Source organism: Carassius gibelio, chromosome B10 (assembly GCF_023724105.1).
Source record: "Carassius gibelio isolate Cgi1373 ecotype wild population from Czech Republic chromosome B10, carGib1.2-hapl.c, whole genome shotgun sequence".
In the NCBI taxonomy this organism is placed as follows: Eukaryota; Metazoa; Chordata; class Actinopteri; order Cypriniformes; family Cyprinidae; genus Carassius; species Carassius gibelio.
Window position 1 is genome coordinate 9243909 of NC_068405.1, and position 16903 is coordinate 9260811.

General features: G+C 39.1%; 1 protein-coding gene across 1 annotated transcript; it reads left to right on the forward strand.

Moving 5' to 3' along the window:
- Positions 1-12642: 12642 nt before the first annotated feature.
- Positions 12643-15887, forward strand: LOC127966672 (fish-egg lectin-like). Its single transcript, XM_052567833.1, has 5 exons — positions 12643-12712; positions 12815-13042; positions 13207-13418; positions 15516-15643; positions 15742-15887. The coding sequence occupies exons 1-5, from the start codon at positions 12655-12657 to the stop codon at positions 15884-15886; spliced, it is 771 nt and encodes a 256-aa protein (XP_052423793.1). The 5' UTR covers positions 12643-12654; the 3' UTR covers position 15887.
- Positions 15888-16903: the final 1016 nt, after the last annotated feature.

The following is a 16903-nucleotide window of genomic DNA, read 5'->3' on the forward strand; positions in this document are numbered from 1 at the left end:
CAGAACTTGCAAAAATGTACATCTTACATGGGTTTTAGAAGTGGGTGTGGCAAAATGACTCGATAGCACCACCTATAAAATTTTAACTAAGAGCCCCTTCTGCTACATTGCGTTGCACATATGTGTACAAAATTCGGTAGTAAAACACCAATATCTACAAAAAAAAAAGTCCCCTGGGACAACATACAATACCCAACAGGAAGTCAGCTATTTTTAATTTCCTCTATGATTTTTGAGCAGTTTTTGCCATTTTCATTTTTGCCATTTTTGCATTATTCCGCAAACGTGTGATGGAAACAATGAGACCAAACCGGTGTATTGCATTGCATATTGTGCCGCGTAAAAATAAAATCCATGTCTGCATTTGTGATCAGTGAAATGACAAACAACAAAACACTACTCTACACTGCTCAGAACTTGCATTCGAATCATCAGTGGCAAATTCTTTAAACATGTAAACATACTTCATACTTACAGACTGTGAGTCAAAAGCACCAGACTGTCCTTGCAAAGTTGGAACTGCCACATTTTAAAGAAACAGACACCAGCATTGATGGCTACTCTCCCAGGAAACAGTCCTCGTCCTCCATAAAATGTATTGCACACATCTTGAATATTTGGGTTGAACTGTTCTGGAACAGGGTTGTAAATACAACTTAACCACTGATTTCTAGTTGTGTCCTCTTTTGGAAGGCCAAAAAAAGTAATTTCGCTTTCACAATGAAACACACAGCTTCTCCACAACATGGCGGTGGCAGCATCAGCGAGAATAAAAGTTACTTGTTCTTTCTTTGCGTAAATATTTGGGTGGCATTATGCAAATCTTTCCACACAGTGAAGTAGAGATGTGGTGGCGTGTTTAAGCTGTTTTAGGGGGGTATGGACGAGTCTCAACTGTGATAAAAGAATATCTCTGTGGATTTGAGACTTTAGTTTTTGCAAATTTACAGATCTTCTTTATGCACCAAGATCTTGTAACACCAAAGAGAAAAGAACATTTAAATCACATCATATGACCCCTTTAAGCAGTATATAAAAAGTGTTTCTGAAACATCTTTGTATTTGACAAATATTGCATTTTATTCACTTCATCTGTGATATGCAAACACAGCAAGAGTGTCACTACAGGTAACAGAAAGTTTCCGACTTGATGTCTCCTCTTTCAATTCTGCCCTGACTGCAAGCGGCAGATCTCGCCAGCCATTTGCAGGCTACGGTAGTTCATCTTAAACAAGCCTAAAGTTTGCTGTTTCACCATGACACAGGAAGTTGCTGTAACTCAGGCATGCAATGTCCAATTTGCCACAAACTTTAATTGTTAGATCACCCAAAAATGTAAATTATGCCATTAATAACTCACCCTCATGTCGTTCCAAACCTGTAAGACCTCTGTTCCTTTCAACTGGCAAATTATAGACCTATTTCAAATATTCCATTTATGTCAAAAATTGTAGAAAAAGTTGTGTCTGCTCAGTTGAGCTCCTTCCTGCAAAAAAAAAAAAAAAAGATCTGTATGAAGAATTTCAGTCAGGTTTCAGGCCCCACCATAGCATAGAAACTACACTTGTTTAAATTAAAAATGACCTGCTTCTTGCGTCAGATCAAGGCTGCATCTCATTGCTAGTTTTACTTGATCTTAGTCCTGCGTTCGACACCATAGATCATGACATACTCATAGATCGATTACAAAACTATACAGGTATTCAAGGGCAGGCTCTAAGATGGTTTAGATCCAATCGCTAACATTTTGTTTATTTAAATGGAGAGTCATCTCATTTATCACCAGTAAAATATGGAGTGCCACAAGGATCCGTCCTAGGGCCCCTTCTACAATATACATGTTGCCCCTTAGTAATAGTATTAAAAAATATGGGATTAGTTTCCACTGTTATGCTGATGATACTCAGCTATATATCTCAACAAGACCAGATGAAACTTCTAAATTATCTAAGCTAACAGATTGTGTTAAAAATGTAAAAGATTGGATGATCAATAATTTTCTCCTATTAAATTCGGATAAGACAGAGATATTAATTATTGGACCAAAAAACAGTACACAGAATCTAGATTACAATTTGTAACTAAAAATCTGGATTTTATATTAGACAGCAACTTGTCTTTTGATAATTATATTTCTCATGTTACAAAAACTGCATTCTTCCATCTTAGAAACATTGCCAAGCTACAAAACGTTAACTGTTTCTGATGCAGAAAAAAAGCTAGTTCTGTCACAGTGTCTGGGTTGTTGTTCCCCGGGGTTCCACTAGATGTCCTCCTTCTCACGGTGTCTGTCCCAGATCACTTCCTGTTCCCTTATATGGTCACCTTCCTCCCTGTTGCGTAATTGATTGTTCCCCCCACCTGTCTCCTGTTTCCCCATTATCCTTCTGTGTATAAATACCCAGTCTGTCTTAGTCTGTGTTACGGAGTCCTTGTTTAATGTTATGTATTATTCATGTCCGTCAACTCTCGTCTTGCCTTGCTCTGCCTTGCCTTGTGTTCGTGTCTTGTTGTATGTGGATTGATGTTTTGGTTTCGACCCCTGCCTGGACTGTTTACCCCTCTGGATTATCCCTTGAAATAAATCATACTTACCTGCAATTGGTTCTCGCCGTGTTTCAAGCGTCTCGTAACGTGACAAGTTCATGCATTCATGACCTCTAGACTGGACTATTGTAATGCACTTCTAGGTGGTTGTCCTGCATCTTCAATAAACAAGCTACAGGTAGTCCAAAATGCAGTGGCTAGAGTCCTTACCAATTCAAGAAAATATGATCATATTACCCCAATTTTACAGTCTCTGCACTGGCTACCTATTAAGTTCCGTATCAGTTACAAATTATCATTACTTACCTATAAGGCCCTAATGGTTTACTTCCTGCCTAACTATAGTCTTCTACCAAGTTACAATCCATCACGCTCCCTAAGGTCTAAAAACGCTGGAGTTTTGGTAGTTCCTAGCATAGCAAAGCTCACTAAAGGAGGTAGAGCTTTTTCACATTTGGCTCCCAAACTCTGGAATAGTCTTCCTGATAATGTTCAGGGTTCAGACACACTCTCTTTGTTTAAATCTAGATTAAAAACGCATCTCTTTCGCCAAGCATTTTTATTCACTTCATCTGCATTTATGGGTTTGTAATGACATGGGGTTAAGTGATTAATAACAAAATTTTAATTTTGGGGTGCAGTGTCCCTTTAAGAATACTGCAGGAAACATCCAAGGTGGAGTTATTTATAATGGTAAAGTAGGAATGTATGTTTTCTGACTTATAATTTATCTAGCTTATTTGTCGCAAAACACTTCTGTTAAGACCTTTCATTTACCCAGCACAGAAGGAGTACCTTTACTGTTGAATTGTGGTCTACTAAATTATTTTGATTTACCCAGTAGTTCATCATTAACTGTTTTCATCTGCTTTAATTAAATTTCACGCACTTCAACCTGAAGAGCAGTCGTTTTAAAAGCACCACAACAAAACCTCAAAGCCTGTGCTTGAATCACATCCAGCTTCAAGTTTTGCTGCTGATTCAGAATACTTCCATAATCTAACACTGATCTTATCAGTGCTATATAAATACTATTCATTGCAGCTCTACTCTACACTCCTCACTCTACACCTCTTAGACATCTCACATTTAAAATCTTTTTGCATTTTGAGTCAAACTGTCAATCTTTTGAATAGGTTTGTTCCATGTTAATTTGGCATAAAACCACACACCCAGAAACGTAAAAACTTTGACTTGCTCAAGAGTTTGTCCATACATCTTTATCTCTGTGTCAACGACTCTTTTTTGAGTTAACAGCATTGTTAGACTGAACACATTTACATGGCCACATTCAGTTATACTTGTAATTATTGTGCCGCCTGCTGGCAGCAGGAAGTGACATGTTTAACGCCGTTATGGACTATAAGCAACACATTCAAATAAGCCACTGAGTGCTAAACATGCTCAAACATGATAGCAAGACTTAATTGCTAAAGCATGCTAGTAATACCATGAAATGGGAAGTTGTTGTAACTCATGCATGCAATGTCAAATCTGTCCCTCACATCTTATAAGTCAGAAGTCCTGGCCTGAATGAGCCTTTAGACCAATGTTCAGTTATGAATTGAGCAGCATGGAGATAGGCAACAGAAACTATAACACAAGACCGAGGACTACGCCACCCCAGGACTTGCACCCAGGGAAATACTACGCACTCTCAGGTGCAGATCAAGGCAATACAGGTTCAGTTTCACAAAATAATTGAGCAAGAGACTTGGGTACCAAAATACAAAGCTTTATTATTCCAAGTAATAAATTAATTTAAAAGGAGATCACATGAGCGCTGGCACAATTAATCATTGGTTGCTTGTTGCTGATCACACAAAAAGACTAGAGATTTACAGGGCTATGGTCAGCTGGAATCAACCCCTAAAGAAGCACAAATTGCAATTATCACACCCTCTTGGTGCACACACATGCGCCCACACACGTTTGTTTTTTGTGAAAAGTGGGGACATCCCAAAGGCATAATGGTTTTTTTACTGTACAAACTGTATATTCTATAACCTTACACCAACCATACACCTAACCCTAACAGGAAACTTTGTGCATTTTTACTTTCTCAACAAAAAAAAACTTCTTCTGTATGGTTTATAAGCGTTTTGAAAAATGGGGACATGGGTTATATCCTCATAAGTCACCCTATCCTTGTAATACCTGTGTCATACCCATGTCATTATACAAAGTTGTGTCCTGATGTCTCACGAACACACACACACCAATGAGATTTTGGTTGGTCATTGACACTAGCACCTTAGAGCAGAACATCCAAGTGACACAACTCCACCTTTTATATGCTCACCCATAACTACTGATAGGCTAACAATCCTAACAATCAATATAGGAGGATCTAACCATCCTGTCATAATCTACCTCCTGACGATGCCATGCAAAAAGATAAATCCCTAGAACACAGGACTCAACACCAAGGCCAATATAAGACCGAAATCCCACTTGAAGCAGCCTCAGATGAGGACAAGGCCTCACTGGTCGCCTCACCCACGGCCCGTAGAAGACGATAAATGTTAGGGTGTTGGCCGGCATTAGTTTGTGTTCTTCTCAGTGGTTGAGTGCTTGAGGTATCACATCTACACCTCCTGTTTGCTGCACAACATTGGGGTCTGCAGTGCCTCGAAGCCAACCCTCCAGCCCACTGAAATCAGGTGGGTGCCGCCTCGACAGAGTATCTGCATTTAGGTTACTTTTCCCTGCTTTGCTGAAACAAGATGACTAAGGGAGTTATTATCAGTAAAGACTACACATTTGTGCCCCAGCAAATACTCACAAAACTTCTCCATCATGGCCCACTTCAGCTCGAAGAACTCCAACTTCATGGAGCTATAATTGGACATTGCGCTCAGTGGGCTGAAGACTGTGACTAGCATAGGCAATAGGCCGCACCTTTCCCCCTTGTTCTTGGGAAAGGATGGCCCCTAAGCCACTATAGCTAGCATAAACCTCTAAAATGAAAGGTACAGAGAAGTCAGCGTAAGCAAGAACAGGGGCTAAGGTGAGTTTACCTTTTAGTGTCTCGAAACTACTCTGACAATGCACCATCCAGGTACCACCAAAACTCTGTCCCCTACATTTCCTAGACTTGCCTCCGACCAGCTCATTAACCAATTTATGCAGAGGGGCTGCCAACTTAGAAAACCCCTCCACAAAACTGCGGTAATAGCTGGCGAAGCCCAGAAAAGAGTGCAATTCCAAAACGCCAGTTAGGGTTCACCACTGGGCCACTACCTCCATCTTGCTTGGATCTGTAGCGACACCTTGAGATAACACAACATGTCCTAATTACTTAACCTAGGAGCATTTAGGAGCATTGCAGAGACCAAACGGCATCCGGTTCCACTCAAACAAGCCAAATGGAGTACAGAAAGCATTTTTAGGTCAATCAGCCTCTGTGACAGGGACCCGGTTGTACCCGCTGGCCAGGTCAGCGGGCCCCAGTCAGGGCATCGAGGGATTCCTCAATATGAGGTAAAGGGAAGGCGTCCTTCCTGGTTTTAGAATTTAACTGACGGTAGTCTACACACATCTGTCCTTCTTAACCAGGGCAATAGGAGAGGCGTATGGACTACAGCGCCCTCTAATCACCTGTTACTCCAGTAGCTGGTTAATATGTGCCTTCACCACCTCATACTCTGAAGGGGGGAGCCTCCTGTACCGTTGCCTGACAGGGGTATCATCTAAAAGGTGAAGTTCATGCGAAAGAAGGTTAGTGCAACCCAAATCCCCCACATGAGCTGAGAACACAGAGTGGTATTTTTTCTAGTAGGGCCCGAACCTGAGCTTGTTCCTCCCCTGACAAAAATCGACAAAACTACAGAGTCAATCTACTCCTGTACTGTGAGACCTACCAGAGTCGTATGAGCACTTACCATAGCTGTGACTGACCTCACTTCACTAATGCCTTCAGGTAAACTAATGACAAAAACACCGTTCAAGGTACCTAAAGATGTCCTCAGGTAGAGTACAACCTCATTAACACCCACATTCACCACAGGTATATAGGCTGTACCCCGAGTCACTTGAACCAGTGCAGGGGAAGCCAGCAGTCCAGCATGTAACCTCGCCTCAGGTGGTTCAAACAGCACAGTACCACTAGAATAATGCTCTGAACAGATTGCTGCTACAAGCTTCATCATGCCCCCCTGAATGCGACACACTCCAGATTGACTTTGTCCCCTTAAGCCCCCTGGCATTCCCTCCCATTCCCAACACATGGCCTCACTACATACATCTAAAAGTGTATAGGAAGGTTGATGGTGGACCAATTGCTTGAGTTCACGACGAAGTTCATTCTGCATTCAGCTGCATTCAGTATGGCATGAGGAGACTGCTGTTTCACTTTCTCCAGGAGGCCCAGCAATGCAATGGAGAATTCTAACAACGTCTCTCCCTCCTGTTTTCTCCTGGAGAAAAAGGCCTGCTGTAATGCTACATAAGACAGGGAACACCCATTCAATTCTCTTAACGCCTGAATCATTTTCTCAGGATCCCCCCCTCTCTATATCAGAACGATATCTTATCTTGGGCCTCGCCCTCCAGGTGATCAAAAAGAAAAGAAAGCTTGGTCAACTACGGACAAATGATGTGCCTGCATGCAGGCTTGGGCCTCCTCTACCCATTCATTAATGGTAATATCAGGGTTTTGCACTGACACTGTTTGTCTTGTGTTTTTCTTTCTTGTTTCTATGTTTTGTTTCAGCACATGGCCTTGTTTTCCTTGTCCATGTGCTTCCTTAGCCCCTACTCCTTGTTTCCTCTTTACCACACCCTCTTGTTAGCCTAGTTGGTCTAATGGTGCTCACCTGTCCCTCATGTATTTTTCTCTCTATTTACAGTGCACCTTTCCCTTTTGTGTTTGCTGGTCCGTGGTCATTCTCACTCCCTCTGTCTCTGTTTGTGGATGTGGCTGAATATGTGTCCGTGTCTCCCTGTCTGGTTGGTCTTGTGCCCTTGTTTTGTTTAGTTCTTGTAATTCCATGTTCTTGTCTTGCTCCTTGTTTTAGTAATTTGTTTGTTCTTCCCTTTTGCTTTTATTTGTTATATTTGTTTAGTTTTTCTAGTCTTGATTCTTGGCTTTGTTTGATTATTCTGAGTTGGTTAAATTGGTAATTTCTTATTTTGCTACTTATCCTTTTATTAGTTCATTTGCTTATATTTTTCCTTGTCTTGAGTTTAATTTGTGTTTTTGTGGAGCTTTGTCCTGCCTAGTCTTGTGTTCGAGTTCCTGACCTGTCCCCATGTGTCCTGCCCTGGTTCTACCTGCCTGGCATTTGGTCTGTCTTAGAGTCGGTGGTCAACAAGTTCCTGAGCTCTGTTATATGGTGCCTTGAGTGGTCTTTTCTATCAGCCTGGTCTTGCTGCCCCCTCTGTTGCCAAAATATTCTGCCAGTGGTTTCTTGAAGCCTTCCCAGTGGCCTTCCCTAGCTGTTCCTGTTTATTGCGTTCCTGTTGTGGTATCTTGTGCACCTCACCACCCTCTTGTATCAGTCTTTTGTCAATAAACGCTTGTTATATCTCACTGCAATTGGGTCCTCCTTCCTAGATCCCTGACAGGTAAGGCTTGATCTACCGCTAAACATTGGGCATTTTCTATCTTGGGGCACAGAAATGAATCTTAGGTTAGAAAAGAAGACAGCTAGGTGAACCCTTCCAGGAGTTTGTGCCTTCTATATTGCCCTTTATGTATGGATATCAGGTTATAGACCATATACAAGCCATCCAACAAAGAAAATACAAAAGGAAAGAAACGAATGCACAAACTAACCAACCAACTAGGAAAAAGACAGCAACACTTCTGAATACTGATGTTCAGAGTCCCGCACTACAGCAGGAACCCTCCAACGCACAAGCACCTCAGCCACATTAAATGGAAAGGGCCAGCGCGAGCACTGAACAGAATCGGAACCAGAAGCTGTTAATAACAGAAACTGGAAAAATACAGCCAAATGCCACACTGAAGCAGAACCATAAATTATGTACATGATTGTGTGTGAGCCAGGAGCGAGCAGCAATGGACTGCTGCAATAAAAAAAAAAAAAAAAAAAATTTGTTCCCACATTATAGTTCAACTTTGCTCTATAATTCTTACACGTACCCGAGTAAGCACTCTGACCAAACACAGGTCGCAACAATAACCAGTTGACGTCATACAACTATAAGTGATACAAAAAAAATACAAAACACTTACATTAGCACAACAAGAGTAGAAAGATGCTAAAGGCACATTACTCTAATGCTTACCTTTCAGATAGATGCACACAAAGATCCCTAAGCGAACCATGACCAAGTTAGCCACACTGCTAACAGAGTAAATGCCATAGACAGTAAAAGAAATGAATGTACAAATGGAGTCTTTAAACGCCTCAGATATAAAGTTATTCGCTGTCAAAGTGACGCCAAAATGAATGGCAGTCAATGGAATGCTAACAGCAGGTGGGGGTCCGCTAGCCAATGGCGGCGCCTAGGGATACATCAATAAAATATGAAACCCTGCCCCCCTGGTAAACGCTGGTACCAGAAAGAGGCAGGCACCTAATAGTAACACATCCAAATGACACAACTCCACCCTTTATGCACTCACCCATAACTACTGATAGGCTAACAATCAATATAGGAGGATCTAACCATCCTGCCACATAATCATAGCGCCAACAGGAAAATACTTGTTTAAGCATTATTTAAACATCCAATATCAGATTTGCCGTCAGGTGCGAGGGCCCTTCCATCACTGCTTGCAGCTTTGATTGTTTTAGTCTTTATTGAAATTTTTATTAACAATATTGACACAGAAATATGTACTAAAATTTGTATTAGATATTGATATAGATATATAATGTACATTAATGACAGATTAAACATGTATTTTCTGTAATTGGTGCTTTCTCTAACTCTTCACCTGGAAACTGAACGAAGGAGCCACTCTTAAGCTTGAAGATGTTGTTAGATGAATCCACCCCCAGCTGACCAGCGGGTCCAACACTGAAGTGCTTTAGAGAGATGTTGATCTTTGTGAAGACATTATCAATCAGGACAAACGCTTCATTAAGATTGTTCACTCCAACCACTGAGCCCGACCCAGCATCGATCTGCTTCAGTTTACCATTCATCACACTACAGTCTAAAGCTGTGAAAACAAGGTGCAAAGTAATCAGTGATTATAAATACGATGTTTAAAATATATTAACATTTTTATATAGAAAGTAAACTAGCAAATGTTTTTTTGTTTGTTTTTTTAGTTTACCCAGAGTGTGAAGAAACTTGCAGCAGAAGACTAGCAGGATGCTCAGATAAACCTTCATTGCTCCACGATACAGTTAGGATACTATAATGTTCTCAAGTTTATTCTCATTATTCTCATAAGGTCATATTTATATACGATAGATTCATGCAAAATCAAACAGGATGTACTGCACATCCAATCAAAGCACTCACAAGTCAAACAATACCCTTTATGGATATTAAGAAACATAACAATGCACATGCGAGTAAGTATGTAAGTTAAAGTGTGTGCGATGAGTTATTATTATCTTACAGTTGTGACCTTGTGTCAAAGGATTAGTTCTTGTTTTGTCTAGGTGTGTCCAAGATGTCCACATAAGGTAAGGAAATTACCTAAGAGCTGTCTTGCAAGAATAATCAGAAGTGAAGCCCAAGATGTAAACGATAACAGAACTGTTCAGAGAAGTCATTTATATACTGTAAAAGGAGGTGTAATGTATTTGAGTAAATATAACTAATTACTGTATTTATTCATTATTTTTGCAATCTCTTATTTCTTAAATGCATTGGGCAGCTACTAATTGCCCTTTTAATGCATAAAATCTGAAATGTAGAATTTTTTAACTCGTATTATGTCCTTTAACATCTCAGTGTCAATGAATTTCAAATGAAACACTGTGCTTTACTATGAATAGTTTGTTATCACTTATGACACAGGCTCAGATAACAGCATTTAACTTTAGAACTCTTAGGGAATCAGGACTGGTAGAAATGCATTTTCAATTAACTTTTAACGCAATTTTAATGTAAAATCTTTTTACACTATGGCCCATCTTTAAACTTGTCGGAACTGACATGCATTTTTAAATAAACATCCCTATTTTTGTGTTTTTACTTAATTTTTGCAACTCAAAGGTTTCTTCAAAGTTAGTTCTTTTACAGTCCTTGTTCTTACATTTACATCAACTTGTCAAGTCAATCATCTTTATTTATGTAGCTCTCTTAACAATACAGATTGTGTCAAAGCAACTGAACAGCATTAATTAGGAAAATAGTGTGTCAATAATACAAAAGGACAACAGTAAACACTCAATTGTCAGTGAAAGGCGGGTCATTATTGAATTCAGTGATGTCATTATCCAGCTCAGTTCAGTTTCAATAGTATCTTAGCAATAAAGTCGATATCACTGGAAAAAAGGGTCAACTAAGTGAGCCAGAGGTGACAGCGCCAAGGAACCAAAACTCCATTGGAGACATAATGGAGAAAAAACCTTGGGAGAAACCAAGCTCAGTCGGGGTCTAGTTCTCCTCTGACCAGACAAAACCAGCAGTTCAATTCCAGACTGCAGCAAAGTACAGAGTCTTCACTGGGGATCTGTTTCTGTGGCTCATTTTGTCCTGATCTTTGCTGACATTCAAGGCTGTATAGGTCCTCGCTAGGTGCTGATCCACCCTCTGCTGATCCAATTTAAACTTCTGATGCACAAAGAATCAGGTTTTTACCATTACTCTGTTACTTCTGTCTTTACAGAACACCACTTTACACATCTGAAAATATGCATTTAGAAATGTGTATCTTCCTGGTTCTTTCTTTCTTTGCAGCCAATCAAGTTTTTTGTTTTAACTTTCCAATCAGAATCAAAGCCCAGACTGACTATTCATTCAATGAATTCAGAGAATATATCTTTAAGGTAAGAGCTTCTGAGTCTAACTGTTAGCAGCATCTGCTCTCTACTGTCTCATTATTTATATCAGGACTGAGCAACCTAATTTGTCAGCCATAACTCTATCACAGTTGAAAACCAAAAGAGGTGATGGCAGCAAGAGATTGAAGTGGCAATATTTTACGAACAGCACTTGGCTTCTGTATGATGAACTGCAAAGTATATATTCCAGAATTTCTATATACTGGTCCAATCCCATTCGGGTCATACTTTTATTTTTCTCAGGATTTCTCAATCCTGTCCCTATCCTATATGTATAACCTAGACTTTCTAAGTATTACTATAAATGCTAAGTAAATGATCTCAGGGCACTCCTGTCTGACATGGAAGGAAATCAAGAGTTGGTTGAGCGATTACGACTAGATATCGCCTTTCTAGCATCTTACATTCTCTGGGTATTTTATATACTTAACCAAACACACTGCCTGAACAATAATTGTTTGTAGTTTTATCAGCAGTGTGTGTTTATGTGTATTTATCAGTGTGTGTCTGTTCACTGCTGTGTGTGTGCACTTTGGATGGGTTAAATGCTGAGCACGAATACTGAGTATGGGTCACCATACTTGGCTGAATGTCACGTCACTCTGCAATAACTATGTCAGGCAATTTCACTTTTCAGAAATATTATGAAAAATAAATATTATTTTTAGGATTATTATGTTCCATGTGTAATTCATGAGAAAGCAAAGATCCACTGGATCTGTGGAAATACATAGACTAATGCTTTTCTGACTATTGCATTCCTTTCAAAAATTCTCTACATTACCTTCATATTTTATCTGCCGTTCTGGAACACTTAACCTGTTTGCTGTTATTGCTTAGAGACATGAGAAAAGGTTCTTTGTTATGTTTTACCAGAGATCCAAAAAACAAGTATTCTCTTACAGATCCCCATTCCATAGGCATTGAAACCCCCTGCCCAGTCTAATCAGGAAACATATTTCAGCTATATAAGCTTTCACTCCACAGCATTTACACACACTGAATGCACGTTTCTAGTACCTGCATCTGACTGTTGAATCCTCATCTGACAAGATAAGGTTGTTTTCATTTAATTATTGTCACTGTGGTATTCATTTTTCTTTTTTTTGCTTATATAAATGAATTCTGGTTCTGAACAGGTCTAAACAACAAACTTTATCGTGGAGCAATGAAGGTTTATCAGAGCGTCGTGCTACTCTTCTGCTCCCAGTTCCTACACACTCTCGGTAAACAATGTTTTTAATTTTTTAACTAATGAAAATGTTTTATGCATATTTAAAACCCTCTGTATTCGCAATCACTGATTATTTTGCACCTTGTTTTCACAGCTTTAGACTGTAGTGTGATGAATGGGAACCTGAAGCAGATCGATGCTGGAATGGGCTCAGTGGTTGGAGTGAACAATTTTGATGAAGCCTTCATCCTGGAGGATAATGTCTTCACAAAGATCAACATCTCTCTAAAGCACTTCACTGTTGGACCTGCTGGTCAGCTGGGGGTGAATGCAGCAAACAACATATTCAAGCTTCAGAGTGGCAGGTTCATTCAGTTTCCAGGTGAAGAGTTACAGAGAGCAAAATAAGACAATAAGACAAGTTTAACCAGTCATGAATTTACATGTTTTGATTTTTAAATAGTTCAGCCACAGTCCCAAAGACATCATCTTATTGTATATGGTCCCTATTAAATCTTTCATCCAAACTGTTGATTGTGTTGTTAGGTCTTCTCAAACAGGTGGATGCTGGAGGTGATCAGATTCTTGCAGGTGTCAATATGTTTGATCAAATATTTTGTTTAAATATGGATGCTAACGACAAATGGCCATCCAGCAATACTCCTTGGGTTCAAATTAATGGAGGGCTGAAGTACTACAGCTGTGGCCCATACAGCTGTTGGGGAGTGAACATCTATGATCAAATCTGGATCTTGAGGGTAATGACAGAATGTTAAATACAAGAGCTGAAAAACAAGTTCAGTACCTTTTAAAAGTACAACAATACAGTGTTAATTTTGACAGCAAATTCGGATTTAGTCTTAGTCTTAGTCTTTTGAATAACACACCATTTAGTTTTAGTCACATTTTAGTCATCTGAAATGTTTTAGTCTTAGTCTAGTTTTAGTCGACTAAATATCATAAGAGTTTTAGTCTTAGTCTAGTCTTAAGTCTTTTAGTCTTAGTCTAGTTTTTTTTTTTTAGTAGAACAAAGTCAACTTAGTTGACTTGACTAAATGTTTCCATCAGTCTGTTATGGAATGGTATTTATAAAATAAACATAAGGCCTGCTCTCAATGAAAAATATACATGCTCTCTGAAAAAGATATGCATTCGTCCTGAATGATATGCAATGCATATGACATTCTTTCAAGATGAAGTACAGTATTATTGAAATAGACAACCACCTATATTATATTTGTATTGTATGTTCATTCTATTTCTTTATTTGTGATATTTACACAAAGTTTACATTTTTTAAGTTTGTTTTTGTTCATTTAAAATAGCACTGCATAGTCTTCACTGTAAAATAAAATACACAATCAAACCAAAATGTATTCAGACACCTTCAACGTTTCTTACAATATCACAGTTTATCTGCTGTAGTTTAGAAATTGGTAATAAAATATGACAATAACTCAGGGTTAAACTGTGTCAGAACAACAAATTCATCTTGATAATGTCTGATGCAATGCTTAATTTGGTTCAGTCTGTGGTGTGAAAAGGTTGTATTAGCAATTAAAGAAAGAAACACTTAAGCAAAACATGCTCAGGTCCCTAATCATTTTTTTTTTTTTTTTTTTGTATTTTTTAGTCACTAGTAAAACAATATAATCTATTCTATCTGATTTTTGGATTGACTTTGGATAAATTCTTGTTAAAACTACAAAGTAATTTAATCAAGAGCAGTGAGTGATTTACTTTCATTTTCATACATTAAAGACACTGACAGCAGAGCTAGTAAATTAGGCGCGGTCACTTTAAGAGACAAATGCATCCATTATAAAGATACGCATCCGATTTCTTTCCAACTCTTTACTTTCACTGAAGACACAACTACAGACCTTTTCGAACACACTTTCCAAGACGGGTATTTCGACATATTTAGTATGTATTTGTTGTCGGTACAAAAGCAAGAAGACTTTGAGACGCGCTTCTGCTTGCTCCCTGAACACCGCGCTGCTGAATTGAGCTCTTTCACTTTTCGCTCTTTTTCTTATGTTTATTTAAAATGCGATTTGTATTTGTTCGTTCAGGTGCAGGAGGACGCAAACGTCCTGAAGGAGAACTCGGTTCAGTGTTGCGCGAGTAACCAGCTGCTCAGTTCAACTTTCCCGAAGCGCGGGGCTGAAGCCAATTTGATGTGTTGAATGCTTGGAGCACGTTATAAAACGTATTCTTACACATTTCTGTTTTAATAAATGCTCATATTAAAACATAGCATTACACATAAGTAGGTACAAAAATAATCAGTGATACATTTACGACCCCATAAAAATTTGGGTCGCATTTCAAAAGGTCGCAGTGTAGTTCCCTGTGTAAACAACTTAACTGTTATGAAAACGTCCTCGAAACTGCGAATTTCTGCAAACTCATCTTTGTTCTCTTTTCTGTGTACTGCTGCTGCGTTTGTTTAGCTGTGGCGCTTGCATTTGCCGCGGCTTTTTATAATGGCTCGGCTGCTTCTGCATAGATCAACCTACCCTCAAAGATTCGCTCTGATTGGATCTCTTCTCCATTCGTCCCGCCCATATATTTTCGTCTCATTTTTATTCGTTGACTAAAGTGTCAGTTATATTTCGTCACGTTTTTCGTCATCATATCTGACTTTTTATTTAGTTTTTATTTAGTTTTCGTCCGTGAAAAAGGTTAGTTGACGAATATTTTTCGTCATAGTCTTCGTCAACGAAATTAACACTGCAACAATAAAGTATATATCTTCCAAGGGTTTGATTATCTGAAAAGAAAACTTAAGCAATAAACACAATGAACGCATCAGAAAAGTTCCCTGACTTCTCTCTTTTGGTCTTGTGCAGGATGTGTCTAATAATGTTTGTTCTGGGTCTGGCACCTTTGTGAATATTGCTGGAATTCTGTCCATGATTGAAGTAGCAACTGATGGCAGTGTCTTTGGTGTGAACTATCAAGGGAGCTTATTCCAAAGGTGAGCTGAACAGTCATAATATTAAACTGGTCAAGCATGATATTTTTTTTGTAAACCAAATGCTGAATTCAAGAAACCATCATTATTGTCTAATGCAGAACTGGCGTCACTCGTGCCAACCCCGCTGGCACAGACTGGATCTCAATGGTTGCCTGTCCCAATGGCCACAAACATGTGAGCTTTGACCTGGGAGTGCTGTGGGTCGTGTGTGTTGACGGCTCCATCCGTAAATGTACTTTATAGTCTGTCATGCAGCAACAGAGAAGCTCAATCTCTTACAGAATTCTCAGTGTAATCAGATGTAATTGTAATCAAAGTAATCAGTCTTTATTAACAGAAAACTAAAAGCTTGATTATCCATTCTTTTCTTGTCTTTTTCTTGCTGTTGTGTGAATAAAGCATTATGAAAGCACCATTCTCATCAGTGTTGCGTTTCTTTTGTGTATTATTTGGTTCAGTGGTTCTGTGGAGAAGTTTCCTGTGATATACAATACAACCATGGAAATTGACACTTTAAGAAAACAGGACATTAGTTTTTGATTTATTATTTCCGATTAGAATTTTAATTCATATTTACCTATTCTTTAATCTGGTGTAAACTAGAGATGTAAATACATAATGCTGTGTAAGATCCCGCTGACACTTGAGGAATGTTGGCTTCAGTCTCTTTAGCAGATCCTGTATCCACTGATTTCTAAAACCAGTTAAAACTGCACTCTAAATGTTGGTTTAAATACAACCCAGTGCTGGGTGACATATGGACAAACCCAGCAATCGTGATATTTTGACCCAGCGGTTGGGTTACTACACAGAACGTTGGGTTAAACATTTAACCCAACCACTCTGTTTTTCCATTTTTCACCCATTTTAGAGTGTGCATTTTATCTGACAAACAAGTTATGAACTTTTGTTAACCAAAGATAATTTATTATTAAACTGAGCAGCAAATTAAAAAACTACACTTTAAAAAATTCTGGGTTATTTGACAACCGAGTACGGGGTAAATATTGGACAGAACACATGCGGAGTTATAAAAAACAAAAAAAAAGAAAATGACGTGACATACAGCCAAGTATGGTGACCCATACTCAGAATTCGTGCTCTGCATTTAACCCATCCGAAGGGCACACACTCAGCAGTGAACACACACAAACTGTGAACACACACCCAGAGCAGTGGGCAGCCATTTATGCTGCGTCGCCCATGGAGCAGTTGGGGGTTCGGTTCCTTGCTCAAGGGCACTTAAGTTGTGGTATTGCT

Excerpts from the sequence above, each read along its gene's own strand:
- LOC127966672 (XM_052567833.1), top strand. The coding sequence starts at position 12,655 with ATGAAGGTTTATCAGAGCGTCGTGCTACTCTTCTGCTCCCAGTTCCTA. Across the intron at positions 13,043-13,206 it reads CAGGTTCATTCAGTTTCCAG|GTCTTCTCAAACAGGTGGAT; the intron begins GTGAAGAGTTAC and ends TTGTGTTGTTAG. Across the intron at positions 15,644-15,741 it reads CAAGGGAGCTTATTCCAAAG|AACTGGCGTCACTCGTGCCA; the intron begins GTGAGCTGAACA and ends TGTCTAATGCAG.